Source organism: Tuber melanosporum (genome assembly GCF_000151645.1).
Source record: "Tuber melanosporum whole genome shotgun sequence assembly, scaffold_119, strain Mel28".
Lineage (NCBI taxonomy): Eukaryota > Fungi > Ascomycota > Pezizomycetes > Pezizales > Tuberaceae > Tuber > Tuber melanosporum.
In genome coordinates, this window is record NW_003298776.1 from 320018 (window position 1) to 347049 (window position 27032).

General features: G+C 47.9%; 7 protein-coding genes; 2 read left to right on the top strand and 5 right to left on the bottom strand.

Moving 5' to 3' along the window:
- Positions 1-442: 442 nt before the first annotated feature.
- On the bottom strand, positions 443-3800 carry GSTUM_00001674001 (uncharacterized protein). XM_002835842.2 has 7 exons: positions 3447-3800; positions 3338-3390; positions 3212-3282; positions 2864-3143; positions 2001-2793; positions 1710-1949; positions 443-1660 (listed from the first exon to the last, which is right to left on the bottom strand). Exons 1-7 carry the CDS (start codon positions 3500-3502, stop codon positions 802-804), a joined length of 2352 nt encoding a protein of 783 aa, XP_002835888.1. The 5' UTR covers positions 3503-3800; the 3' UTR covers positions 443-801.
- A 1690-nt stretch (positions 3801-5490) lies between these two features.
- On the top strand, positions 5491-9539 carry GSTUM_00001675001 (uncharacterized protein; the record flags this gene model as incomplete). XM_002835843.2 has 5 exons in its annotated part: positions 5491-6655; positions 6705-6898; positions 6967-8003; positions 8059-9207; positions 9252-9539. Exons 1-5 carry the CDS (start codon positions 6615-6617, stop codon positions 9537-9539), a joined length of 2709 nt encoding a protein of 902 aa, XP_002835889.1. The 5' UTR covers positions 5491-6614.
- Positions 9540-18651: 9112 nt separating this feature from the next.
- Positions 18652-20470, top strand: GSTUM_00001676001 (uncharacterized protein; the record flags this gene model as incomplete). XM_002835844.2 has 2 exons in its annotated part: positions 18652-18966; positions 19041-20470. The coding sequence occupies 2 exons, from the start codon at positions 18652-18654 to the stop codon at positions 20277-20279; spliced, it is 1554 nt and encodes a 517-aa protein (XP_002835890.1). The 3' UTR covers positions 20280-20470.
- A 209-nt stretch (positions 20471-20679) lies between these two features.
- GSTUM_00001677001 (uncharacterized protein) lies at positions 20680-20894 on the bottom strand (the record flags this gene model as incomplete). XM_002835845.2 has 1 exon in its annotated part: positions 20680-20894. The coding sequence occupies one exon, from the start codon at positions 20892-20894 to the stop codon at positions 20790-20792; it is 105 nt and encodes a 34-aa protein (XP_002835891.1). The 3' UTR covers positions 20680-20789.
- Positions 20894-22243, bottom strand: GSTUM_00001678001 (uncharacterized protein; the record flags this gene model as incomplete). XM_002835846.2 has 5 exons in its annotated part: positions 20894-21202; positions 21262-21589; positions 21665-21837; positions 21933-22006; positions 22178-22243. 5 exons carry the CDS (start codon positions 22241-22243, stop codon positions 21193-21195), a joined length of 651 nt encoding a protein of 216 aa, XP_002835892.1. The 3' UTR covers positions 20894-21192.
- Positions 22244-22246: 3 nt separating this feature from the next.
- Positions 22247-22860, bottom strand: GSTUM_00001679001 (uncharacterized protein; the record flags this gene model as incomplete). Its single annotated transcript, XM_002835847.1, has 2 exons — positions 22247-22294; positions 22429-22860. 2 exons carry the CDS (start codon positions 22858-22860, stop codon positions 22247-22249), a joined length of 480 nt encoding a protein of 159 aa, XP_002835893.1.
- Positions 22861-23070: 210 nt separating this feature from the next.
- On the bottom strand, positions 23071-26202 carry GSTUM_00001680001 (uncharacterized protein). XM_002835848.2 has 6 exons: positions 25250-26202; positions 24939-25193; positions 24749-24868; positions 24085-24694; positions 23481-24028; positions 23071-23424 (listed from the first exon to the last, which is right to left on the bottom strand). The coding sequence occupies exons 1-6, from the start codon at positions 25348-25350 to the stop codon at positions 23418-23420; spliced, it is 1641 nt and encodes a 546-aa protein (XP_002835894.1). The 5' UTR covers positions 25351-26202; the 3' UTR covers positions 23071-23417.
- Between the last annotated feature and the right edge of the window lie 830 nt (positions 26203-27032).

Consider the following 27032-nt stretch of genomic DNA (forward strand, 5'->3'; position numbering starts at 1 on the left):
CCTCCCCGATCCAAACCACTTCTGGTTCCCCGGCATCCGCAACAATCTCAAGCCTCCCGCCAGAAACCCACCCACTAGCAACTCTTCCAAATACCCTCACTCTACCCCCAAGCGATAAACCGGGTTCATGGGCTGGGTAGTGCATTTTCCAATGCCCCCCCCCAGCGGTTGAAATCGTGATCACAGTCCCGCCCCCTCCGCTTCCACCCGCACCTCCGCCGGTAGTAGCAATGGACGAAGATGTGCGGACGTTGCTCACGCGGCCGTACCCGAGTAGTGGCTTCGAGCTGGCCTGCAAGCCCTCGGAAATGAAGGAGTCGCCGGGTATGATTTTTTGGGATTTTTTGGGCATGTTTGGTTGATTTGTTGGTTGGTTGTCGGTTGTCACGGCATGGGAATGGGGAAGTTACGGGAGAGGGAGGGGGGAGTAAGTCGGAAAGAATTAAGAGAAAAAAAGGTATATTCAACGCGAGTGATAATACATGTTTACCGCGGTAGCAGCGAAAAGAATGGATAAAAAGGAACAGGAACGCAAGCAATGCAAGCTTTGATAATATGGAAAAAAATAAAACAAAATTGTAACAAGCAAAACCCAGGATACTCCGATTTCCGAATGATAGAAAAAGAGGATATTATAAACCGCGCGCCGGACAAGAGCTAAAGAAAGAAGAGAAAACAAAAAAAGAGAAAACAATGCTATGTAATAAGTGCAGTGTACTTTTATGTGCACTTCCCTCCCAACCCCTTAGCAATACCATCTGTTGCTTGCTACCGTGCACACTGATAACCTTCGCCCAACTCCTATGCTGAAACGTCGATTTCTTCTTGACCCTTGTTTTCCGCCTCGGGTTTACTCGAGTCGGTTGTGAGTGCCTTGATCTCGCCGACTACTTCGTCCACGATCCCGCTCAATTCCCTCTCTGCAAATTCCTTGGCTTGTGTGAGGCGGTTGGTATCGAGGTCCATTTTCATCCCGCCCATCCTGCCGCCGACGAAGGGGATTTTGGACTCTGTTTTTTCTTCGGCCTTGGCAGCTGCTGTGAGTTCCTCCCTTTCCTTTTGGGCGCCATTGGGATGTTGCTCGATTTTGCTCTCAGCCGTTTCACTCTCCTCTTCTTCGTACTCCTCATCCTCCTCCTCTTCATCATCGTCTTCTTCGCCGTCTTCCTCTTCGTCTTCATCGTACTCGTCTTCCCCGTCTGCGTTCTCCATGTAGATTTCGGCCATCTCCCCGTGCTCTTCATAGTAGCTATCTGCCATCTCACCATCTTCATCCTCATCCTCCTCACCAGCTTCCTCAGCCTCGCTATCGCTAAACTCCTCCGGATCAGGCACTGGATCTCTCCAGTAGTTAAAGTCCGTATACTGCTCATCGGTGCTCAACAGCCCGACAGGCGGGAAGAAGTGATCGACAAGGTCCCTCATGTTGACATAAGAGCTCTTGTACTTTGTTAGAGTTAGCAGATCCAGTGAAACTTCGGCGTAAGAGTTGATAGTAAAAATCCTAGTAGAAGGGATGTTGACAGAGCGGTATGAGAGCGCGTCCGTGAGTCTGTTTCCAAATCCAGCATAGAATGGATTATGCCTGGCTCCGAAGAGATTAAGGATGTCTCGTAAACAGGCCATCTTGAATACTTCGGGCTTACGCAGATACACCTCCCTATGCCGTGTCAATAGATGTTCCAAACCGGGCCACAATAGTAACCCACCTTCTCAATGCCGAAAATGTCCGATCTGGGCTCATAATCACTGGACCCTTTGGTAGCTTGTACTTGTCCTGTACAATACCATTTAGGTAGTTCCTGGTGGTATCCGCCTGCCCAACCGACCGACTCGTCAGGTAGAGTAAATGGTACCCATTGGCTGCAATATCCGTATACAGCTTTGCAACACCCAAATGGGTCCAATCTCGCCCAATCATGGTCAGGACGTGTCCCAAGGCGTCGGATCTATTCACCCATGTTAGAGAGATCACTCTATTCCCAAGAGGAGTAGCTTACTTTGTAATAGTCCCGTCAATATCGGATATGACGATCGGGACATCGGACTTCCAAAGATACATGAATGCCGTACATGTCGCCTTGTTAACGCTAAAACTAATAGCATTAGCACCGGGCTTCAGATCCAAGCTCTTCAATTGCTCCGAAGTAAGTCTAAGAGTCTTTGCGTAGCTCTTTGATCCGCCCTCCTCCTGACCAGGAAGTGGAGGGGTAGTGGGTGGGGTCGACAACCGATCGATCCTCTTCTTTGCAGACTCGGAAGACGAATCGCTCCTCGCTTCATCCGAGGAATACCCCGCGTCCGAAACCGCATCAATCCCCTGAGAAATGCCTTCCTCTCGTCCAGCCTTCTCTTTCGCCTCCTCACTTGAGTAGATCCAAAGGTTCCCGTTCCTATCAGCCCCAATCAAAGAGCCAATATCATAGTCACCCTCCAGCTCCTCCGCCAGGATCTTCCGAGCAATCATTTCAGCCTGTAAGGACTCCTCCTGGTCGAGTTTGTACCCATTCATGTCCAACATGACGTCACCGCGATCAGTGATATGTGTTGGAATGTTACTGATGGAAAGCTTGCGAGAAAGGGCAAGCGCCCTCTCCACAGCCGCCGCGTGATCAATTGGCGGGGGCGAACGAGTGCGAACCGGCCCGCCCTGTCCTGACATGGTATACCGCCGAGTCGACGTAGGAAGTACCTCCTCCGAAGCGGACCGCTCGAGGTTGACAGCAGTCCCAGACCAATCACCGCTCGCCGGCCGAGGATTGTCTGGCGAAGAAGATAGTGGCGTCGCGTTTCCTGCCAGAGCAACACCCATCAGCCCTGGAACGAAAAAGAAAAGAAAAAACCACATCCGAACCTAGCTTACCAAAATCAGACCGGGCCCGTCTCGGATTCGGTAAAACATCCCCCGTGGAATCTGCCTTTCGCCCTGAAGTGTCGGCAATATTCAGGTAATCTGGCTCCTGCAGCGACGACGGTTCGGGGACCGAGGCCATTGACCGAGGGCTAGCAGACGGAGATACTAACGGCGAAGTTTGCATTTCAGGCGGGACAATCTGATTGGTTTCGAAAACGAAGAAGGCCTCCCCACCCTCGCCCAATTTCATGGAGTAATCGGTCTTCTGACCATTGACACGAAATTCGACCTGTCGCAGTCCCCACATCAGCTCTCGGATCGGATATTGTTCATCCCATCTCATGGGGAAATAGGAACCTTCTTCTCATAGGGCCGTAGCAAAGAAAACTTTCCGAAGCGAACGTGAAACGGCGAGCATGCGAGGTCACCTGAGTGGACAAATCAGTAGGGGGGTGGCGGGGGCGGAGGTTCCGGAGGGAGTACCGTTCTCCTGTTCAACGACTATTACGTCAATAGCACCACTCAGGGTCGCAGGACTGTAGAAGGGGCAATCAGCGAACAAATCTAGCGAGATGGATTTGAGATCACCAACTTTATCGAATTCCATGTCTTGGATACCGATCCACTGATACTTCGAACGTATTGCATATCGACAAGCAACAGGAGGAAAACGGGATGTTGACGGGGGGAGGGGGGCAGTTGGTGCGCCTGAAAGGACAGGAAGAGGATGGAGAAAGGGCGGGAGGACAAAGGAAAGGAAGAAAGAGCGGGGGAGCGGTTAAGAGATAACCGTCGAGGGGGTACAAGTACAGTAAGAGGGGAAAAAGTGGGCGTGTGATTGAGTGAATGTGTGGGTAAGTTATTGTTGTTGGTGTTGGTATGATATGGGAGTCTAGATGGCAGAAGGGGTATGATATTTAGGGTTGGCTAGCAGGAGGAAGGGGGGAAAGACATCGGGTGACAGACAACCCAGAACGGGGAGAGAGGACAAGTAAACTTAAGTACGATATGATATGATACAAGTGGGGATACAATACTGTACAGTAGGAGGGGAGGGGGCAAGCGCAAGGCTTAGCGGAGTATTGAGTAAGTTATGGGTAAGGGCATGGTATGTGAGGACAGGGAATGTAGACGGCAGACGGGGAGAATGCACGAAACGAGCCTCCTACTGGTACAGTACTGTACTCGTACAGTGCCTTCGTCGTACGGCCTTTGTCACGCCTCCTCCGCTCCTGTATTATTATATTTCTGAGGGTATCGCATTGCATGGAATTGTGCTCGCACAGTGCTGATACTATCGCTATCGCATCTTCTCACAACCGCCACCCACCTTCCTGCTTTCTTCGTCCCACAACCCTGATAAGTAGCGACAGATGGCGGCGTTTGTGTTGAGGCCCGAAGCATTCTGCGAGGTTGCGCTCCAACTCAAAGGCCAACTTACCGTACCTTAACCCAGGATTTTGTTGAGAACAGCTGAGACAACAGAAAAAAAAAACAGTGACTCTCAGCCACCGGGTGCTTATGCCCGACCAGATCCGATCTCTGACCTTCCCTGACACTGGTGATAATGCCTGCCGCCTACGAGTAATACCCCCCAGCGCCCAGCAACTAGATACCTTTCCATGGAACAGTGCCCTACCCCCTCCCCCTGCCTTGGTGAAGCATATAATTATCATGAAAGTGCAGGCACAAGTATCCCAGTACCATAGATGAGAAACTCCTCTTTTTTTTCCCCACAAATTATCACAAGCAAATCCCCGGGCATTCAATGCGGCTCCAGTTTGTGGCGCCCCACTCCAGATCTAAAACTCGGGAAGAGACTACAGGAAAAGGTTAGCAGCGACCCTCGCGCTATGTTCGCTCAAGTACATATACATTAGAGATATCATTTTCCTCTCTTTCCTACTGGGAACACCCCCTCCCGACACCTACCACAGATCATACCGGTACCAGATACCTAGAGTCTTCACCGGGGGGAGCATGGCGAAGCTGGGCTGATGGCGAACCGGGATCAATTGCAAGGGGCTTTTTTGTTACCCTGCTTCGATGATAGGACTTTTTGCCCCGAGTTTGCAATGCCCCCCAAGTGGAGACTGTGCTATCATAGTATGATATATACTTGTATAACTCCCACTTCAAACGCTCGTGTTGTGAGGGGGGAAAGAAACCCTAATCTAGACCAGTAACTGTGCGAATCCCAAGTGGTTCGGGGAATCATGAATTTTTTTCGGGTCGGACTTTGACGTTTTGCACTCGGGGTAGGTGATAGAACCGGTATGGATACTCGATTGTTGACTGTTGGGCTTAAGGCGGTGGGGGTTGGGGCACCAGGCACGGCGGGTGGGTGGTCAAGTTATTCCCTTTGGGCGCACCCCTGCGAATCCCGTGTTCCCCTACCGGTCATTCTGTTGATGAAATACATGTGAAATCACTCGCCTCAAAGATGACCTTCCAATTGTTGTTATCATGTATTATTATTACACCAAGAGTGGGTATTTATTGGGCACCAATACGGGTAGGATCACCGCTTTACAGCCCCGCAAAAAAAAAAGGAAAGAAAAGAAAAGAATAAAAAGGCGGATATCTGCACTCGTAAGTGACCACAACAACTGCAATCAGCGCCCCGAGATTAAATGCAAGATATGAGTGTGAACACCTGTATCACTATCCTCCAAAACCCCGCCCTGATGCACATCTCAAATTATTATTCGCGTTATATATACAAGACCAATCGCGGCGAGTAGTTACACAATCCTGCGCCGAAATCATTGATGTTCTTCTATTGCATTCTTCTGCTCCCAGTGCCGTTGTCATGTAAATACCGGTACCGACGCCGGTTTGCTGTGTTCCCCCCCGATCTCAACGGACGCTGCACTTACAGCACTCCCCCCCCGCAAGTTACGAACGCGACTAGTAACTTACGTGGAGAAACATATGAACGTTTTCCCCGCTATACCCCTAACTTGGTCCTTCTTTCCCCGCCAATTGCCTTTCTCCGGGGCCCTAGTATTCCGCTATCCTACTGTGATCTGCTTGGTGGGAGTTTGTGGCCGACCGACACTCAACTAATCTTACGACTTGGTCTAGTAGACTACCGGTGATAAATGCGGGCGGTGTGTAGTACCGGTTCTGTGCCCGCTGCCGCTTGAAAACAATTTCGAACTTCCAAGGGAGTAACGAGAAACGGGCTGCCTGGCAGTAGTGCGGTACTTGCTATTGGTACATGGAGGGTCAGCTAAGTACCGGTAGGATTGAGCGATATTCCTTCTTGCAATCATTTGATAGCAGACAAAGGGATTCAGACCTCGTTGAGTAAACCTCCTTAGAGCTAGACAGATTTCTGCCGGGTGACTCCATGTGCTCAGAGCACCGGCAAATTTAATAAGCGGCCCTATAGATTGTTTAGACCATGATAGTACTGTACGTGTAAATAGAAAATCTGTCTTTTTTGTTCATGAAATACTCTGTCCTCCCGACTATCATATCAAGGCTCAGTATTATTACTGGGGTGTTCTCCCGAATATTTGTGTGAAACACCGTTCTCCCTTCTCATTGCATGTTCGCTGTGTCGATAGCGGGGTAAATTATCGCATCGAACAATCACAAAACAGCACCTGGCACAGACCGACCACTCTCGAGCTTGCTGACTAATATTCTCGTCGGTAGGCAAACTCAGTTTAATCGCTTTCCACCACGAGCCTTCTTTACGATTACTCCCCCTCCTCCCCCCCTCTTCCCACTGTTCTCCTTGGCCGTCGAAATGGCTTTCGTAGCGCTAGCTACATTAATAGCACTGATATGGTTTGTTTAGCCCTATTGATCTTTCGAAATGGCTACTGATCGCGCTTAGGATGTGTTACCGTGCATCCTCCTTGTTCAAAATCCCCATTCCGGCCCTTGTTAAACTGCTTGGACTTGATCTCCCTGACCCTCCACGAGTATCGTTACATGGGATTGCGGCGGATACGATCACGCTTCACTGGTCACTACCCGAGAAGGCTGGTTCTGTGGCGAAACATATCATCCAGATTAACGGGATCAATGGTAAGGCTATAACCCATCGCTGCCAAATTTCTATCGGATAGGGCTGACTAGGATTCTTCTACGAGTAGTTGGTGAGAGTGAGAAACGGGGGGAAACAAGTGTCACAGTTACCGGGCTAAATGCGGATCATCTTTACAATGTCCGAGTTATTGCTGCGAATTCTCAGAATTTTCAGGCTCCGGGTCAACTGATCCGTCTAAGGACCCGTCGAGTATCGCAGGCTTCAAATGGGGGCGCGCCACTTGCAACTGGACGTGATTCAAGTGACGATTTACCGGCGATCCATGCCCTACCGCCAGCCCTGGAACCTCAGCCACCGCATCACCACCATCACCATCATAGCGCTAGCGGCAGCGGCAACAGCAACGGCAACAACAATAATAGTACTAGTAATCATAGGAGGGCTGCAAAGGAAAGGAAGAGTTCCCCTGCTTCGCTAGGACAACAGGGCCAGACCGAACCCCCAGCCGAAGAACAGCACACTGTTGAATCACTTACGGCTTCATTGGAGATTGTGAGACAGGAGATTGCTGAAACGGATGCTCAATTAGCGCATACAGAGGAAGAATTCAAGGCCGCAGAGGCAGTACTACGCGGTGAATTAGATCTCTTGAAGGAGAGGAAGAATGAAGAGGACTTGGGGAGACAGAAATTGCGTGCGGAGACGAGGGCATTAGAGGAGGGAAAGCGTGCTTCTGAGGCGACTCGGTCGAAGACGGAGAGGGCATTGAAGAGCAAAGAAGATGAGATCAAGAAAATGAGAAATGACTCTCTGCGATGGGATGAGGAACGTGTTGCAGCCCTACAGAGGGTCAAGGAGCTATCCAAGGCTGCAGAAGAATCTAGGAAGCATGCGCAGATCACAGAGCGGGAGCTCCAAGAGGAGATGAAAGAGACACAGAAAGCGATCCTTGAGATGGAAGAAGAAATAAGGACTCGTGCTGGAAGCATCAAGGTACTTGAGGCACAGAGAGAGCTATGGAAAGCAGAAGAGGAGGTCGAGAGCAAGAAGATGGCCGAAGATGAGCAAAAGGAGATGGTGTGGAAGGAGCGTCAAAGGCACTTGGAGGTGCGTTACATTACTGTTTATAATGCATATCAAGTGGTTAGTTTGCTTAACCTCAAGCGATATATCTACGAGTGATGCTGACTGAACGTAGGCCGAATTCGATTATATGCGGTCCAGAGATGCATTTCTGAGCTCTCAAAGCCGGCGAGGGAGTGCTGGGACAGATCCCATCGTCCTTCCTGCGAAAAAGGCCAAGCAACGACGAAATCGTAACCGCAAGTCCCGCACTCAGACTATCTCTAGTCCCACGGGCGCTGTGGCCCCACAAGACGCTCGCTTCCCAGAAGTTCCTGCTGGTGGCATGTCTATTGGCCAAATGAATACCCCATTCTCTGGTGGCGTGAATCCTAGTCCCTTTTTCAACATTGCGAACGGGACTGTAGGAGCCCCAACGGAACCCCCTGGGCCGCCCCTCAAGGCTTCATTTTTCGTGGATCTTGATAGAATGGGTGGGCGCGCGCCTATGAGCCCTACCGCAAATTCGCTGCTGCCTTCAAACCTGTTTGCGTTCGATGACTCTCTACCTAGTCCAAAGGGCAGCGCTTCACTCCTTGAAGATGGCCAATCACGATATTCTGGTATCGACCCGCTTGGCTTCATGGCTCCTCAATCGCCCATGTCGTCGGGCTCGGTATCCACTCATGTTTCGTCTCCGAGAAGTAGCTTTCACCACATCCCCATGTTCCCAAACATGTCTTCGGATGGTAATCCGGGTGATGCCGAGCGTGGCAATAGTATACCACTTCTTGACAGCGGGCTGGGTCAACTAGGTTCAAGTGAAGAAGAGAACATTTCAGGTGGTCGGCGTTTCGTCAAGTTGTTCTCTCGCCAGCGCGGCAAGACTATTCCGCTGGACGGTGGGCCACCACTTGGGTCGCTGAAACCGAACGAATCTCATTCGTTCCCGAAAGGTCCACATCCACCTGGCCTAGATCCAATTGGCACAAGAAGACGCAGTGGCTCTTATGGAAGCTGGACAACGGGCCTAGAATTCCTCCACGGCGGGCGCAAGAAGCCTCTCGAGAGGAATGATAGTAGCAGTAGCCGGCGCTCTGGTTTCAATCATTTCAGTCCTAGCTTCGATCCCATAGAACCCGGCAAGCTCTTGGACACCACCGTATCACCCCGCCCTTCTTCGATCGCTTCCTTCGACAACCTCCTCCCCGCACCATCCTCCGACGTTTCCGCGGCTTTCGGCTGGCCCGCCGCACCACCGGCTATCGAGCAACCTCGGAACCGCGTGAGTCTACTAGGGGGCCGCTGGTCCGACTTTGCCTCCAGCAGACCGAACCCGGGTCGGCCCATTTCCCAACCGATCTCACCCAATGCAAGCACATCAATAAACAATCTCTCCTTCTCCAACCTCCTCTACCAATCCGCACGCCCGGTAACTCCAAGACTGAACCCCGCGGCGCCAACCTTCGAAGCCCCCGCCGCGCTAAAGGAGGAGAATGCATCCTCCGCTATATCCATCAATACGGATACGTCCAATACTTCAAACGTATCCGAGACGCCGAAGGACTCACTGCTGTCCAGATTCTCGGCGCTAAGCAAGAAGGGCAGCACAAGTAAATTCAACATATCCTCCGCATGGAAGAAAGAGGGGGGCTTCTTTTCCAGGAAGAGCAAAGACAGCGACGTCGAGGATGGTGAGGAAGGTCCCGCTACAAGCGCCACGTCCACTCCGCTCATTGGCAGTGGCGGCGGCGGCGGCGGTGGTAGTGGGATGGGGGGCGTATCCCCCCTGCCATGGAAAGACAAGTCCGGCTTCTTTGGACGCGGGAAGAAGAATGAGGAGGAGGAGGAGGAGGAGGAGTTGAAGAGCAGTAGCGGCGGCGGAAGTGGCTTCTTTGGAACCATCGGAAGGAGGAAGGTTGACAAGGAGGGTGAGAGCAGTGCTATTGGCGAGAAGGAGAAGGAGAAGAAGGAAGGACTGCAGGGGATTTTCGGAAGGAAGAAGGAGAAGGAAAGTGGTGATGAGAATTGATGTTGCTTTGTTGGGTACCTCTTGTTGAAGCTCATTAGCCTCTCGCTTTACTGTACAGTAGATTGATATATATCTTGGTGGGTCCGGGATGGGATGGGAGATATATCGCACTCTAGATGATGTCCTTGTGCGGATTGTACTGTATATATAACGTATCCTTCAAGATCACTTTCGTGTCCCGGTGTCGTCTCATAGTAGCTCCGCGTCCATCCATCCAAGATTGCCCCACCGCGTTTCCAGCATCTCGCCGAGCCGCAGTGTGCGGGCGCAGACTCTAGAAGCGTGGCTGGTATAGCGGGGGGATCGGGAGTGATTCGTCATGATTCTCTAGATTTCCTATAGTACCGGATATATGTAACAGTTTTGGGGATCGCGTTCCGAGTATGATACTCCCCAGCCGGGTATACTGCGCATATCACAGATCGAGGATGTTTCTGCGGATTGGGTTTGTTGCGGTATCGCGCTGGAATCGCTGATACTCATTGCTACCCGCGGAGAACTATATATACTCTTTGATTGGAAGACACCCCATCTATCCATCCATCCGCTCGCCCATCACGCACATCCATTCATCCATCAATCCCAAATACTAAAAAAAAAAAAAAAAACTCAAGCCGAGTGACATCCCATGATGTAATTCATCCCACATCTTCCATCATACCCCCATTGTCACAGGCGCAATCCAGAAAAAGTGGCGGAAGAAGAGTCGAAAAGACTAGGGAATGTTCCACGCACGTTGGGGTGAGGCTGCCGTATCTGTTAGCTCCACTGCGCTCACACGATGTGCTTCCTGAGTATCATAACTGGGGATATTTAACTCTCGGTTTGTAAGTATCCATACGGTAAATATCTATGGATGACGCACAGTCCAGTGGATCGGGGATGCGCCTCTCCTACCGTTTGCACAGTTTGCATGTTCGCACATTGGCTGGTATGCCAGCGCACCGGTACAGTACCCTCCGTGACGGGTTGCACGGAGGGTCGAGTACGCACTGGACCATGATATGATACTCGAGTACTGTACTGTACAAGTACTCGGTGGGTTCATTAAAAACCGGAACAAGCTTCTCTTCCGCTATTTTCCTGACCCCGCTTTTCACCTTCCTGTTTGGGAAGGTGGTGGCGGTTGTCAACACCAAACTCTACCACCTCACGATCCTCTCTCCTGTGCTGAACTTTGGAAGCTTCATAAGCCTGGACACCAAACCTCATTGTGAGGCTAAATGAAATTTTCACCCCCTCTGGTGTTGGACTTTGGGTCCCTCTGCCAGATTGTGGTTCCTGTTCTCCCCCTCCCTCCATGGTGACCATCTCGGCTATAGCTGTGTAAGGTTGCGACTACTCCTCCGCCCCTCTGGGTTCTTTTGCTTGGTCAGGTTTACTATTTTACCAATTTCTGGGTTACTCGGCAACGTGTGGTTGGGATTGCACTGCCTCCGGTCATGCCCCCATCCGACCAGATATGAACGATCACTCTACTGGGGGCCGGCACGTCCAGGTCGGTTACCTTTATCACATAAAGCGAATGCATCATGGTTTTCCCCTATATTCCTAGCTGCTAGCCAAGGCTGGACCAGTTGAAAAATGGGGAACGTGGTTTATCAAGGTGGTTTTCTTTGTTGGGTTTCTTTTGTGTTTCCTTTCTCAAGAGAATGCGGTATGGGTTTTCTTGTTGGCTCCTGCCGGTCCTGTTTTGTGCTTTTTTTGTTTTATGCAGAAGGAGCTTTTATAGGGGCGGATGTGCAGTTGGTCCCATACCAGAGGGACTTGGGCTAGCTTGTTTTCCCCTAGGCCTGTGGAGGAGGTTTTTGACCAGCATGTCTAAGGACTAAATTGGGGGTATGGGGCGGTTATTGCAGAGGTACCCTTGTATCTAGGATCCATACTTTAGTCGGACTGTGCTCTTATAGTGGAGGTTTGCACCTTTAAGCAAATAGATTCTACGATTTAACAAAAAAAAAAATCATTAAAAACCAGAAAGGGGGGTATCTCTGTTGGGATCGCCAAGCAATAAGAACTCAAGAAAACTTGGAAAGTATTTGCAGGGATTAGCTTTCATAAACCCATAGGACAAAAAAGAAAATATAAAACCTATGATGATAAGAAGAGTAAGAGGCTTGCCCGTGTGACTAGAGAATGAGGTCAGTGATGTTTTTTCTTTACAAATTTCAGTGTTTAGGTACGGCTACAATAGAACTTAAGAGGGTCATTGAAGTACTGGTAAGATGCTCACAAGTTAAGTATATATATTCTGGGTCTGGTATGAAGTTGAGAACTTTAAGCAAAATCTTCAAGTCCATGTTTCATTTAATCTCATAATGACTTCTCTAGTTCTGAGTCTCCCATTACTTCAAGAGATACAAGATAGCCCTTCACTGGCAGATGGAGAGTCTGATAGCTCTGTCAATACCCATTCCACTGAAAGCCCAATGCCTGCGGAGCAAATCACTACAGACTCGGATGAAGATATCTGGAAGTCCATTCGTGCATTATGTTTTTATGCACAGTGGACCTACCCGCACCTGCAAGAGGTTTTCAAACTACCTCTTAGTACACTCCACCGTATCATTCACAATAGTGATGGCGCCCAGTCCCAGGAACTATCACTTAGTCGAGGCCGGCCACCAATCGTAAATTTCGGTACACAGTAGCTACTAATCAAAATGGCAACTGCAAATGCCCATAACTGTAGGCTTCCATATACCAAAGTAACCGAACTTGCTGGGATCCAACTCAGCAAAGCGACACTCAAAAAGTTGTTTCACAATACTGGCTATCACAGATGTATTGCCCGTACGAAGCCTTTCCTTTCTACCAAGACAAAAGAGAAACAGATGACATGGGGAGAGTGGTTTCAGGATTGGGGTATGGAGGACTGGAGTGATATTATCTGGTCCAATGAGTGTGCTTTTTCAGTAGGAGATGTTTGCGGAACAACTTGGGTTACACGGAGGCTGGGCGAGGAGTACAAAGAAGACTGCTTAGTTCCCTGTTTTCCACACCAAACAACAATTATGGTTTGGGGTGCAATATATTGCAATCAAAAAGGGCCACTAGTTGTCTGGGATACATTTAGCTGGGGGTGTATCAATGGTTCTACATATATTGAACACATTATACGCCCTTGCTTGTATCCTTGGTGGCAATCTCTACACTAAGCAGGAAATACAATATCTGGATACGTATATTTTCAACAAGATGGTGCTCCTGCACACCACTCCTGCCACGCTCTAGAAGTACTTCACAAACTCGGAATTGGAGACTACCTCTTTCCTTGGCTGGCTTCCTTTCCAGACATGAGTCTGATTGAAGCCATTTGGTGTCTTCTAAAGCGCCGTATCTCCAAACGCTATCCACGCCCAACTACTGTTTCCACACTCCATGATGCTATCTTTGCAGAGTGGGATAATATTACCACTGCAGAGATTTCCTGACATACAACCTCCATGCCGAATAGGGTTTCAGACCTTTTAGCAGCTAACGGCGGACATACATCTTGGTAGAATATAATAGCTAGTAGCTTCCTTTCTCCTTCTTACCCCCCCCTTACTTTTTTTTTCTTCCATTTCTACTCTTGTCTAATCCAAGTTCTCCATTCTCTTTTCCTCTCTATTGCCTGGCCCGGGTGAAAAATACTATTTCAAAATATGTGATCTGTGTTTGTATGGGCGCTCAGATATGCACTGATTTTTTATCCCGCTAATCTCTATCCCACTCCCGCTTCTGAACACTCGCTGTCCACAACGAGCACCATTTCCCCTCCTGTCCCTAGTCTCAGTCATGTCCCTACCCCCTACCCCCAGCCCCAGCCCCATTCCTGCACCCATTTTGATCCTGTTCTCGATTTACTGTCCAAATTTTTTGTCTTATTTACGGCCTTGATTTTAATCCCCTCCTGCTAGGTATATGCTTTATGATGTTCTTAGTATTATTATGTTATTTACTGTCACTAGTGGAATTAGCTTTTACCTTTCTCTTTTCTTGCAGGACCTGTGTTTACAATTCCCGAAGTGTTAAATTTTTCCATCATAGCCAATCACTTGGTGCAACCGTAGTTGTTTTAAGATGTCCCATAACCCCTCTCTTTTTCCAGACATTGTAATCGTCCGATCGCCCCCAGGTCTGTTTCACCGCGGCTAGTTTCCGGTTTTTAATGAACCCACCGAGTACAGTATCGGGGATGAGGGTAGTCTACCGGTCCTCTGATCGGCTCCTAGACCAATCAGACAGCCAATTGAAAGGTCGAACATAACTGTTTCGTGAACTGTTACACTGGACGCCAAGAGTTTACCCAGCCTTGGGAAGGAGGAAGAAGAAAAGAAAAAATAGGGTCAAGGTTGGCACTCCGTACGGTACCGGTATGGCTTCACAATCCCCAATTCTTTCCCTGTAAAATTCGAGTTCGCCTCACCTTTTTTTTCTGCTTTTTCCTCTTCTCCTCTCCTTTCCTTTTCGGGCTTTTTATTGTGAAGCCTGATCATATCATTTGCGTGCCTCGTCACGTTCGGACCCGTTGGAAAATTGGGGATGTCTTGCGAAATTGACAGAAAATCTGTTATGAGAATATGACACAGAGTCTGTAATTATTATCAGATCTCCCACAACCGTTATATCACCCGGCATCAGCAGACAAGATAAGTATCACACTCCAGCATATTGGTTACAGGCTATTATACGTAATTCCACTAAGGTTATGATCAAACTTTTTACTCTCTTAAAAGGACAAAATAAAGAGCTACAGGCATCCTATATTAAACTAAAATTGAAGCAACATTGTTACCATAGTGGTAGATAGCCATTTCCTATTTTAATTGTTGTTAACAATTTCTTCTCCTTTATATATCTACCTCTGACTCATTCTTGAATTTCATGCATAAACAAATCCTAATACAGGTTTAAATATGTAGCTAAATTACATTTCTTTACAGCATTCCTCTATATTTATTAGCCTTTTTTGTATTATCTACTTATTTCTGATTTTAATGTTTTGATAATTTTTCCATGGAACTAGGTTTTCACTTGAGATAAAAGAACTTTAAAAGTAAAGTAAAACTCATAGGTAGACATGATAAACAAACAACTTTTTTGTACTATATTTAAAAATACAATAATATTATAATCTTTATGGTGTACTAAAAAAAGGTCAATCATTCCCCTTTCTGCAAAACAGAAATGAATTTAAATCCTAAACTAAAGTATAGAATAATTTAAAATATATACTAAATATCTCACTTTATTGCATTGTAAAATAGCTCACCTCTAAACCCTGAAATGTAATGAAGGAATATTTGGAGTATGTTACTAGTTAGTCAATAATATTATCAAATACTTATCTATATACTTTTACTATCTATTTATTTTTTAGTAAGCAAGAGGTAGAGAGTGTGGTAGGGTAAATCCTATTTTCTTATATACCTGGCTTGGCATTTCTGAGAAAGGCCTATATAAAGAGGTCCATCACCCCACCTCCTTCTCTTCTTTCCTTATCCACTTCTTTCACTCTTTCTTCTCTTATAAGCAGTACTACACAATATAATATACAATACCACATATATTACTCAATTAACAACACATAATACTACAACAAAAAATTTATACAACAAAGTACTGGTGGGAAGGAAATATAGATAAGCAGGTGGGAGGGCATTTACTAACAGGAGGGATGGAATTATAGGTGGGTTGGTAGGAGGACATTTACTAACAGGAGGAATGGAATTATAGGTGGGTTGGTGGGAGGGCATTTACTAACAGGAGGGATGGAATTATAGGTGGGTTGGTGGGAGGGCATTTACTAACAGAAGGGATGAAATTATAGGTGGATTGGTGGGAGGGCAGTTACTAACAGGAGGAATGGAATTATAGGTGGACTAGTGGGAGGGCATTTACTAACAGGAGGGATGGATTTATAGGTGGATTGGTGAAAAGCCATATTCTAGTATACTAGTAGATAGGAGAAAGCCACTTGCTTTTATGGATTACTTTTTAGTAATCTGTAATGATTTCATGGCAATATAAATCTCAAAAGAGAAGCCATAGTACTGTAAATCTATGTTGTTTTCTACAACATAGATTTACTTTACAAGGCTACATTTATCCTAGTTGTTTATTTTTTAGGAAATAGGAGGTAGTAGTATTGAGATATTGATTTGGAAATATAAGATGTATAATAAGTCTAATAATGGAAGTCATGTTCTAATAATATTAATATTATTTACTTTTCTTACTGCTTTCTCCTTTGCTGACTTGTTCAAGTTCATCATTGTGAATACACATACAAAATACACATACAATATAAAGGCGTCAAGCAAGTTCACTTCTGGTCAGTATGATAGATAATCGAGGATGAGTTGAATCGGTTCATTATCACAGAGATTCACGAGGTCCAGGGTGGATGCATGCATACCTTGCCATTCGGGTAGAGTAGTATTTCTTCCCTCACAAATTTCCCCCCCCAAAAATATATCTTTCTCTCTCTCTCTCTCTTTTAATAATTATCCTTAGATCCGAGCTTTAAATTCCGCTTCAAAAATTCACTCCGCCAGTTCTTGTTACTGCCTGAGAAGCGTTCAAAGACAAGACACTTTCTTGGCGGGCATACTGTATAAACCTCCTAGTGACGATCTAGCGAACCGTGTCCTGGAGCTGGCAAATTCTCCTACCGTGGTTAACCTTTTTTTTTTTTTTTTTTTTTTTTACTGCACTCAGCGCCATTTCCAGTTCAAACCAAATCAACGCGGTACTTGTAGCTTATGATGCTTATTCAGGCGAATGGGCAATTACCAAATCCTAGATACTGGGTACGAGTACTCAGACCCAGGTCGCAGGCTCTTCTTACTCTCCACATGGCGAAACATGATATTGTGAGTATTCGGGATAAATGCAAACTCAGTTGTTTGTATCCCATCCCACTAAACGTCTACTCGAGTAGAATAAGACAAACGAGTAAAGGCTCCCCTGAATATATTGACCGACTCATCATCCCCTTCCCCCCTATCCTCCTCGAATCTGACAGTAGACTAATTTAAATTTACATGATAATATTATGTGGAACACGAAAGCATAGATTACAAATTCACATCATAACCCTAACTAACTGTCACAACCCAGACAAGCCAAGTTTTTAAGCATCTTTTTCCGGATCGGGTAGGTATAGCATGATTAGAAATACTCGTACGCAACTTGTGGGGAATTTGCCTGCCGCGTCCGCTTAAATCTGCCGAGGCCGAAGGCGGGGGGTGGGGGAGGGGTTTGGAAGTCATCGGATTTCGGGGAGTACGAGTAACTTACTGCAACTCTGCTCCGATACGTTCCTATTGTGATAAGCTCGGTCGGTCATTCAAAGTACGATATCATACCGCAAAGGTCAAATATTGCGTTCGCTCCAATGCCAAACCCGTGGAGTACGAACCTTACTTTACTACTGGTACAGTACAGTACAGTACAGTACAGTACGTACCGGTACTTAGTCCAGGTTTACCCACCGTACCTCTCTCCAACTCGACTAAATAACCTTCTATCAACATTGCATATACCACGCAAACAGCACCATCCGCACGGTCTCCTCAACTATCAATACCACCGATACATCACCTCCCTCCTCCTCCTCCTCCTCCTCCTCTCCGTCCTTCTCGGGAAGGAATATCCCTTACCACACCACGTAAGGGATACGATACGCTACCCCCTCTAACCGTCTTTATTCGCCCAATCAAGCTTATTATTAATTTAACTCAGACCTGCGCCCCATGCTCAAGCTCATGCTCAATGACGGCCCCACTGGACTCCAACCATCCAACGTTGTAGTGCGATAATAAATAATGAAAACTGGACTCTTTACCATATCTAATCCTTTGGGGACCTCGCAGGAAAGGGAGGGAGCTCCGTTTAGAAGTGGGGTGAGTATGAGTACAGTACAGTACCGGTAAGCCGGTGGCTTGCCTATCATAACCGCCAGGAAAGGCTGCTCTTGGCAGTAGGGTGCTCCACTGCACCACCGTACGTAGTCGTTGTGAATTGGTTTGGGCTTCCAATGAGTCAACTGCTAATGTGCTGTGATATCGATACCAGTTCATCATCCCCCCAACTAAAAACTCAGATATAAGCTCCTTTCCCTCCGAAACTTCGGAGGGTTTTTTCTTTTCCTTCGCCCACTTCATCCTTGCGAACTGAGCTATATATATATATATATATATATACAACGGGTACTCGTACACAAGCAAATTTCAAACAAGGAGAAGAAAACCACCCTCTCGGGACCCACAGGATCTTCATAAGCCACGATACGGCACAGCGCTCGGCCTACGACGTTTGTTGCCTTGTCCGGACTCTTGCAGGTTTCGCCAATACTCCAATACCTTCACCTCGCTGAGTATTACGGACAAGACGGCAAAGCGAATTGATATCGTTGCCGGTCCGCCATACGAACAGGAAAGCGGAGCGCCAAAAGCATACGATACCCCGCTGCCTCTTTTTGCTGCTCCGAGAGCCGAGAGGGAGAGAGAGATCTTGTGCACTTCAATACAATCCCACCCCACCACTACTCTCAACTGCGTCCCAAACTTTATATAACACTTCCCGAATCCCCGGTTTCTCTTAACCCAACGTCCCCACCCATACCTCCTCCCCTCCCCTCCGATCGCACCCGTAATACTGGCATCATAGCAGTGGTGCTCCTGCTGCCAACCAACCAACCAATCAACCATGCCCTCCTCAATATCAACCCGCGCTTCAACCTTCAGCACCTTCTTGACCACCACCACCACCGCCACCATTAGCCCATTCTTAAAACCCCAAACAAGCATAAGCATAAACGGCGACAATGCCCTGAGCGCGTACCGCACACAGCCAACTTACACCACGCACTCGCGAATAACCGGCACAGTGCAGGTGGTGTCACCGAATTGCGACGTCCGCTTCGACGAGGTGCTCATCACCTTCGAGGGGACGACAAGAACATGGTTGGACAGGCTAGGCCCCACGCCCGCGAGTAGTGGACGAACGTACACCGAGAAGACGGTTAGCAGCACCAAATTCCTCCCCCCCACCCCACAGTAACACAAAGCTGACAAATGACGCTCGAAACAATATAGTTCCTGAAATTGACACAACCAATCGACGACACCCTCCTGCCCATCCCCCGCCTCCTAACGAAATCCAAAACGTACACATTCCCCTTCGAATTCGTCATTCCGGCGAAGCTCCTACCAAGCGCCTGCTCCCACCGCCATTCCACCTCTGGGCAGGAGACGACGGAGTGGGAAGAACACCTCCAGCTCCCCCCCACTTCTGGCGACCCCACACTCCCAGACGCGAACGGGGCCCTCGTCGACGACTTGTTCCCGGACATGCTAAGGATCGCGTACTCCATAAACGCACGCATAATCCGGCGGCGCGAGGTAGACAATAAACCACTGGTCTTATCCTCCAGCGCAAGGAGAGTCCGAGTAATGCCGTACGTGGAGGACGCACCGCCAATAATGCTCGACAGCGATGGAGCAGCAGGGGGAGTAGGAGCAGGAGGAAAAAGGTACGTGTTAACGAAAGAAAAAGACGTCAAAAAATCCCTCTTCAAACCCCGCCTCGGCCGTCTGCAAGTCTCAGCCAACCAGCCAACACCCCTCCATCTACATGATCCGAACAAACCCTCATGCCCAAGCACCACAATGATCCCAATTTCCCTCCTCTTCACGAAAACAACCCCCTCCTCCTCCACCACCCCTCCACCAAAGCTCTCGACAGTAACCACAAAACTCCGCACCCACACCACCTTCTCCACAACCCCACAACCCCACACCCTACAGCAGGGCACACTGGGACTGGTGGGGAATTACTCCGCGACGCAAACGCTCTCCACCCGGTGCATCGCGAATACCCCCTGGACTGGGAACGAAGCGAAGCTGAGCGTACCGGTTTCCCCGCCGAAGGGTGTAATGCTGGTCCCCAGCTTCAGTACCTGTCTCGGAGCCAGGAGTTATGTTCTCGAGGTCATCATCGGGGTGCACAACTCCTCGTCCATAACGTTGAGGATTCCGCTGCAGGTTTCGTTTCCCCCACCCGTGGGGGCGGGGGATGGGGTTGGGGTTGGGGTCGGAGTGGAGGAGTACTTCACACCCAGGAGCGTCGCGCCCCCGTCATCACCGGTGGCCGAGGAGGAAGAGGAAGAGGAGGTAGTAGCAGTGGAGAGGGAGGGGCAGTTGCCGCCGCATATGAGACCCCGAGCGAATCTCCCGCCAGAGCGGTTGCCGGCCTTTGCCTTTCCGCCAATGGGTGGGGAGGGCGGAGTCGTGAGGATTCCATCCCCCGTGGGGATCTCGCCGGGGTGTGGGTAGATGTCAGAGTGATAATTAGTGATTTTCATCTTGTTTTTATCATTCTCACCCCATCTCCTTTTGGCTTTTTGGGAGTTTGACGAGGCACGACATGCTCGAATATTACCATAGTTCACCAAGTTTTAGCACAACATGGCGTAACGTAGCCTAGCCTAACTTGTAATCTCAACAATTCAATACCACAAATATCACACTGTATTCCCCATTTACTCGCCCATTTCCGAGCGCTGTATGATGAGAATCACCCCCCCCCTGACCTCACATGCCAACACCCGGCAAGCCCCCAAATTTCGACCCCCCCCAAGCTATTACGAGTACTGTATAACGGGACGGTATCATGCAGCGAAAAAGAAAAAGAAAAAGAATGGTTGACTGTAACCACCCCATCCAGCCCCCAAGTCAAAAAAGTAATAAGAATCTAAAAATTCCAAATATTACTTACATGACCAAGACCATGACCAGCCCCCCCCCCTTCTCACGGCAAAAACTATAGAGAAATCTCAAGCCGTTCTACCAGCTCCACTGTATCGTTTCAATCATTTCATTCGCTTGCTCAACCGAATGCACCCGCAAGAGAAGAAAAAGCAAAGGAAAGACACCGAAGACCCAACCCATCTCCAACTAAAAAAAAGTTTTTTTTTTGTCCATTTTACTTTCGATTATGATTTTCTCCGGCAATCCGGACCAGCAAGAAGAAAGGTTTCGTGAATTGAATTCCCCTCCATTTATCCCTATGAGCTCCAACATGCGCGGTCCCAATAGTAACGTAAAAATCAAAGGGATTTGCGACGAAAAAAAGAGAAACATGAGCGAGTATCAAAGAAAAAAGAAACGGTTATCCATCTGAGCACCATCTAACACATCGTCTTTGGAGTAAACTAGTGAGAACTTTTTTTTTATCTGGGTGACACGTTTACAAATCCCTACAAACCAGTTAGTTTCGAATCTTCCAAAGCCAGCATCATAGATTTGATAGACATACGCATCATCTTCGTCGGGAAGAGGGTGCAGAGCAGCATCCTCCATCTCCCGCTGGTAGGCTGCCAACACCTCGGTATCGACAGTGACCTCAGGGGGAGCCAAAGCTGGGGAAGCAACGAAGTCAAGAGTCGGGTTTCCAACGAGCTTCCTGGCCAACCACAAGAAAGGCTTTTCAAAGTTGTAGTTCGACTTGGCAGAGATATCGTAGTATTGAAGATTCTTCTTGCGATGGAAAGTAATGGCCTTGGTCTTAACCTTGCGCTCCTTAACGTCGACCTTATTTCCCGTAAGAACGATAGGAATGTTCTCGCAAACGCGAACGAGATCACCTATGGGATTTAATACTAGTGTTAGCTCCTATGCCGAAAAAGGTAATTATATACCCCAGGATTGTTGTCACGCACGATGCCAGTTGGGAACGTTCTTGTAGGTAATTCTAGAAGTGACGTCGAACATGATAATACCGCATTGACCATTGATGTAGTACCCATCTCTCAGCCCACCAAACTTCTCCTGACCAGCGGTATCCCAAACATCGAACTTGAGTTCACCGAAGTTGGTGAAAAAGCCAAGAGGGCTAAGGGGCAAAGTGGAAAAGTTAGCCAAAAACATAAACAAAATTATCGGGATAAAACCCCTAAATAAGGTGCTCTGTTAAACGGAGAAACATACTGGACCTCGACACCAAGAGTGGCGATATATTTTTTTTCAAACTCACCAGTCAAGTGACGCTTGACGAAGGTAGTCTTCACGAAAAACACATTAGCAAACCAATACTCTCCGGCAAAAGTTTAAATATTTTCATCGTGATACAAAGGCATTTCAGCCCCAGCTATTGCCATGTGGCCGAAGGGAGAGAAATATCGAAAATATCAGGATAGAAGGTAAAATATTAGAAGTGAGGGAGGGGAAATCACCTTTCCGGTACCACCATCACCGACAAGCACGAGCTTGAAGGTCGGAACCTGAGTTTGAGTGGTCATTGTCTAAAGGTTTGTATGCGAGAGACTAGAAAAGGCGACGATGAGGGAGCCCTTATGGTAAAAGGGGAGAGATGTCAGCAACTGGAGATAGCACCGCTGAGAAACTCCAGCGGAAGGATGGAGTGGGAAGGCTGTGGCGTTGGTGTTGGTGGGAGGGAAAGGAAAGGGAAGAGAGGGATGAGCACCTTTGTATGGAAATTGGAGGTCGAGGCGGATGAACGAAGTGGATGAAGTTTTTGTTTGGGTGAGGCAAAAAAAGCCGGGAAGAGTGAGAGCGAAAAAGAAAAGGGGAGGGGAGAGGGGGAAAAAAGTAGGGCAGGCTGGAGAGAGAGAAGACAGCACGACAACCGCGAGAGAGAAGAGGATGGGTGACTCTCCTGCAACAAGAAAAAAGGTGCTGGCGGGGCTGGCGAATCCAATTTTTCGACAGCCAAGCCCTCTCTCCTGTTGGTCAGCGAGTCCACCATAACCCTAACCCTGGCGGTCGAGAGGAAAATTAAGGCATGTTGGTGCTTTCCACGATCTTCTATGGTATGATAGGACAACGAAAGTTGAATTATTGAGCGAAAAAAAATCCGCTCCTCCCCTCTAGGGTAAATCATTAACTTATTGGTCATTTTCCGGCCAAGGTTTGCCGACTCGGATCATTTACCCTCGCGATACACTCTGCATTCGGATCATCCCATGATATCTTCGAAAAAGTCTGGCACAAATTTCTTTCCTTCCCCTTCACCATAACCACTTTCTCTATCAAACCTATCCCCGGCATAATACAAAGCCCGCAAACAAGATATCTAACTATATAAAATCCCCCATAATGGGCAGAGTGTCTGGGTATCAAAGTTACTAATTACATGAACTTATTCAGGGAATAAAATAATATCCATCTCGGAGTCGCCCGAGATGCCGTGACTAACACAGTGCAGAAGAATGAGAAAATGAAGAGAGTGTCATAAGATATTCAAAGAACCAGCATAATCACCTCAACAACAGTACTAAAAAAAAAAAAATACAACACCAGACAGCGCTCAACTATTTATGCTTATCATCCATGAGGATTCTTGGGAAATAAAGGGAATTCTTCCTCTGCAGTAGCAGCAACACCAACATGCAAATCAGAGATATAGAAAAACAGATCAGGAGGAGATTTGTCGGAGGAGATGGCAATATCGATTTAGAAGCTATTGGACTGTAAGTATAATTTAACAAATTGATATTTGTGTTGGGGATAACATACTGTTCCTTCCAGAAGCCAAAGTTAACTTCTGGTGTTGAAGCTTTTACGCAAGCCTTCCGGATACTTCTTGCTGCAACGCTAGGCCCGCAGAAGTATACACCGACGTTTGTCCTTAATGTCCCCTCCAATCCAGTGATGTATGATTGATCCATGATCCCGTCCCTCATTGTCGCGAAGAGCTTGGGGAAGTCAGGGCGACCGTATTGTGTTCCGGTTCTCAGTTGAGTCAAGGGGTCAACCTCCATTCCGACGCTATTGAGTACAATGTTTTGAGCCGTATCGGCATCGAGTCTTTGGGTGAGATACGTATGGATTCTCAAGAACTCGTTAGACTTGGAGCCGCCCTGTCGCTCTAATGAGGATAGAAGATTCTGGAACCACTCGAACGAAGAAATGTCACGGCAAACCCAGATGAACTCTACACGACGAAGACGCAGTGGTGCTGAGCCGGGGTTGTCGCGCTTGTGCCAGATGTTCTTCAGAATAGAGGCCCATGGCGTGACACCAATGCCGGTGCCGATAAGTACAGCAATCTCATTATCAAACACCTAACATTGATATGTCAGTATGCAAAAGGGAAGGGGATCAGTGACCCTGTACGCACATCTTCAGCTGGCGCCCCGTATGGTCCATCAATCCTCAAAGTGGGCATGCTCATTCCATTCCGTACAGCAATATCATATTGACCCATGGGATCGAGCCCCTCCATTCCCGGTGCATCTGAACCAGCGCCAAGCATCTCGCCCAGTGCCTTGGTGAAATCACCAACCTGGCGGATATGGACGGAAATGTATGGATCTGATGGACAGGAAGTGATAGTAAATGGATGCCACTGGAATCGAGACACAGCAGGGACCTGAAGGAAAAGGTATTGTCCGGATTTGTACTTCATCGATGGTTTCTTGAATTGAATTTCCATAGCACCATACGGATGCTTGACGACCTTGGTGATTTCAGTCTGCTTTCGTGCTCGTACTTCCCTCCATACCCGCTCAAGGAAGTAGATGGCAAATGTCCAGAGAGTAAACCGCCAACCCTGGTATCCAATACAATGCTTCCAGAAAATGTTTCCGGCGAAGGGAGAGTATGGCTCAGGTGTATCACGAACGAAGCACCCAACGGCATGAGTATAGAGGGCAAGGAAAAAGATAAGTGCAAGGTGATGCGTATACCAAAACGCCTCGAAGCACTGTTGTCTTATTTTGTGATGGGCACTAAATGAATGTAAGAAAAAAACCCTTCAACCTCCAGATGAGAGGAACGCTTACGTTGTGTACATCAACATCATACAGAAAAGCATAACGTGCCCTGTGATTCCTCCGGGTTGAGCGTAATGAATCTGCAGAGCTGTCACTGGTCGAATCTGGGTCTTTTCGACATTGTAAAAACTACAAAAAGTGTTAGTAATCGAGCTTTTTTTTTTTAATAATAATAAAAAAACAGGGCCAAGCTACTCACTTGACATAATGTGATAGTGTGTGAATGATACTGAATAGGAGTAAGGCATAGGCTGTCTGTCTATGGAGCCACTGACTCTCATCCAACGGCAGCCACTTGATCTTGGGCCTAACAACTCTCAAGATATTTCGGCACATAGGCAATACAATCAATCCACCATCAAAACACAGAACCAACCCAGCACCCCGCGACATCCACACCGAATATTGAAGGGTGTTGAGACCGGCCAGTCTGGGGTCAACAGCTTGCTTCCACCTAAATCAGACTTAGCAAAACGAACAGAACCTATGCCAAAATTCCAATAAACCCACCATCCAAAAGCGAACAGTCCCCAATGTATACCCCACCAAAATATCCAAAATAGCAATCTTCTCCCCGTCAACTCCCGATGCCACCATGATTCTTGACTCATTTCGTTGATCGATTTTTAGTAGTTCTGGGTTTACAAAAAATCTCCGAAGGGCGGAAACTAGACCTTTAAGGACAAGCGGGGGGCGAAATCGCTGCCGAAATGGTTATAATAAGCCGGCGGCTAGACTTGGGAGTTGTCTGGTTGCAGTTGGCAATTGGGTCGGCCAGCGACGAGTAGAATAAAATATAACAATCAGGAAATGAAGTCGAACCGTGCTGCAGAAACGAAACAAAAGGAGAGCGGAAATTAGAAAAACTACTAAAAAATAGTCGAGATATGAATAAGAATAACGAAGGTGTAGCAGTGGCAGAGTGAAAAACCCCCAGTACTCTGACGAAACCAGCGTTGACCACCAAAGAAAGAAAGAGGAAGAGCGGCGAGAAGAGGGAAAGGGAGGAGGAGGTGGGTGGGTAAGTGGGAAGAAGTGAAAGTGTAAAAAGCGGAAGAAAACCAAGAGGAGGGTAGGATATCTATGATAATTTGGAACCGTCAGAACAGCTTGCTTGCCAAGTGGACAAGCCTTCCTCCCCTCCCTGTCAGGCGGAAACGGCAACACAGAAGATCAAGTTTATGCAGGTGCCGGTAACCGGTGAAGCTGTGCTAGGAATGAGCACGGGGTTGAAGCACAGATCCAAGGAGAATACCGTAAAACCGAAAAGGACGGCAGAGTGATGAGGAAAGGGAGGAGGGGAAGGTTTCTGTGACGGAAGTGATGCTCGATTCCGAAGCCGGGGAAACACGATGGAGGGGTCTAGGGAAAGTTTTCTGGGTATGAAGGAGAGAGAGAGGGATCGCACGGACAACGAGCTCACTGTTTAAGGTTCAGGAGTTGAAGCGTTGACATTATCCGTCGTCTTTAGGAAGGAGTACAGAAGGAGTGCCGGGGCAAAAGGGAGAAGAGAGAAGGGGGGAGGAGCCATGATGATATCCTTCTTTGGAGGGTGGGTTTGGGGAAGACTGGCTGATACTGCGAGTAAAACCTTTACAGGGGTCGGTTGGGTGGTTTTACTGCGCTCCAAAAAAGTCTTGGTGATTGGGGGGGCGGAGGGTGAAAGTAGCGGATTGCACAGACGGAAGAGGTGAGGGGAAGGGATCTAACGAGCCACAAGTTTGCTGTGTCAGATTGGGTAGAATTGCGAGTGATGTACTGTATGAAGAAGGAAAAAGAAAGGTTACTATACAAGCATGGAAGACAAAGGCAACCTTGACTATTATTGTACCATTCGTTACTGGGGCCGTGTTCTTCTCTCATCCCTCAGGCTGCCACAGTACCAACACAAGCATACAAGTGCTCGAGTACAGTACGAGTACTCTAAAGGGAGATTTCTGTCTATTCTCCCCCAGGCACCAAGTTGCCGCGGTTTGTTACTAAGAAAAGGTCGATTGGATTCGCTTTGTGTGCGTTGCATCGCAGCGGGCTTCGATGGTTGGCCGTCGAGTTTAGCAATGCCAAGAAGGGAAGAAACCAAGCAAGGTACGATACGCCGCCGAGCACGCCAACCCTGCTCGTGCAGAGAGACAGGGCGCACAGATTCCGTTGAACGGCAACCCCACCCACCACCCCTTGGTGCGAAAAGTGCGGATAGGGTCGAGGGTACGGAGTTGCACCCTATCAACGCCAACTCCGAAATTGAACACCCAGCTGCTATCATAATTATCTCTGTATGTATGATATGATACTC

Excerpts from the sequence above, each read along its gene's own strand:
- GSTUM_00001674001 (XM_002835842.2), bottom strand. The coding sequence starts at position 3,502 with ATGCAATACGTTCGAAGTATCAGTGGATCGGTATCCAAGACATGGAAT. Across the intron at positions 3,144-3,211 it reads TACGGCCCTATGAGAAGAAG|GTCGAATTTCGTGTCAATGG; the intron begins GTTCCTATTTCC and ends GGACTGCGACAG. Across the intron at positions 1,661-1,709 it reads ACATTTTCGGCATTGAGAAG|GGAGGTGTATCTGCGTAAGC; the intron begins GTGGGTTACTAT and ends GACACGGCATAG.
- GSTUM_00001680001 (XM_002835848.2), bottom strand. The coding sequence starts at position 25,350 with ATGAGTCAAGAATCATGGTGGCATCGGGAGTTGACGGGGAGAAGATTG. Across the intron at positions 24,869-24,938 it reads ACACTATCACATTATGTCAA|TTTTTACAATGTCGAAAAGA; the intron begins GTGAGTAGCTTG and ends CACTTTTTGTAG. Across the intron at positions 24,695-24,748 it reads ATGATGTTGATGTACACAAC|TGCCCATCACAAAATAAGAC; the intron begins GTAAGCGTTCCT and ends ACATTCATTTAG.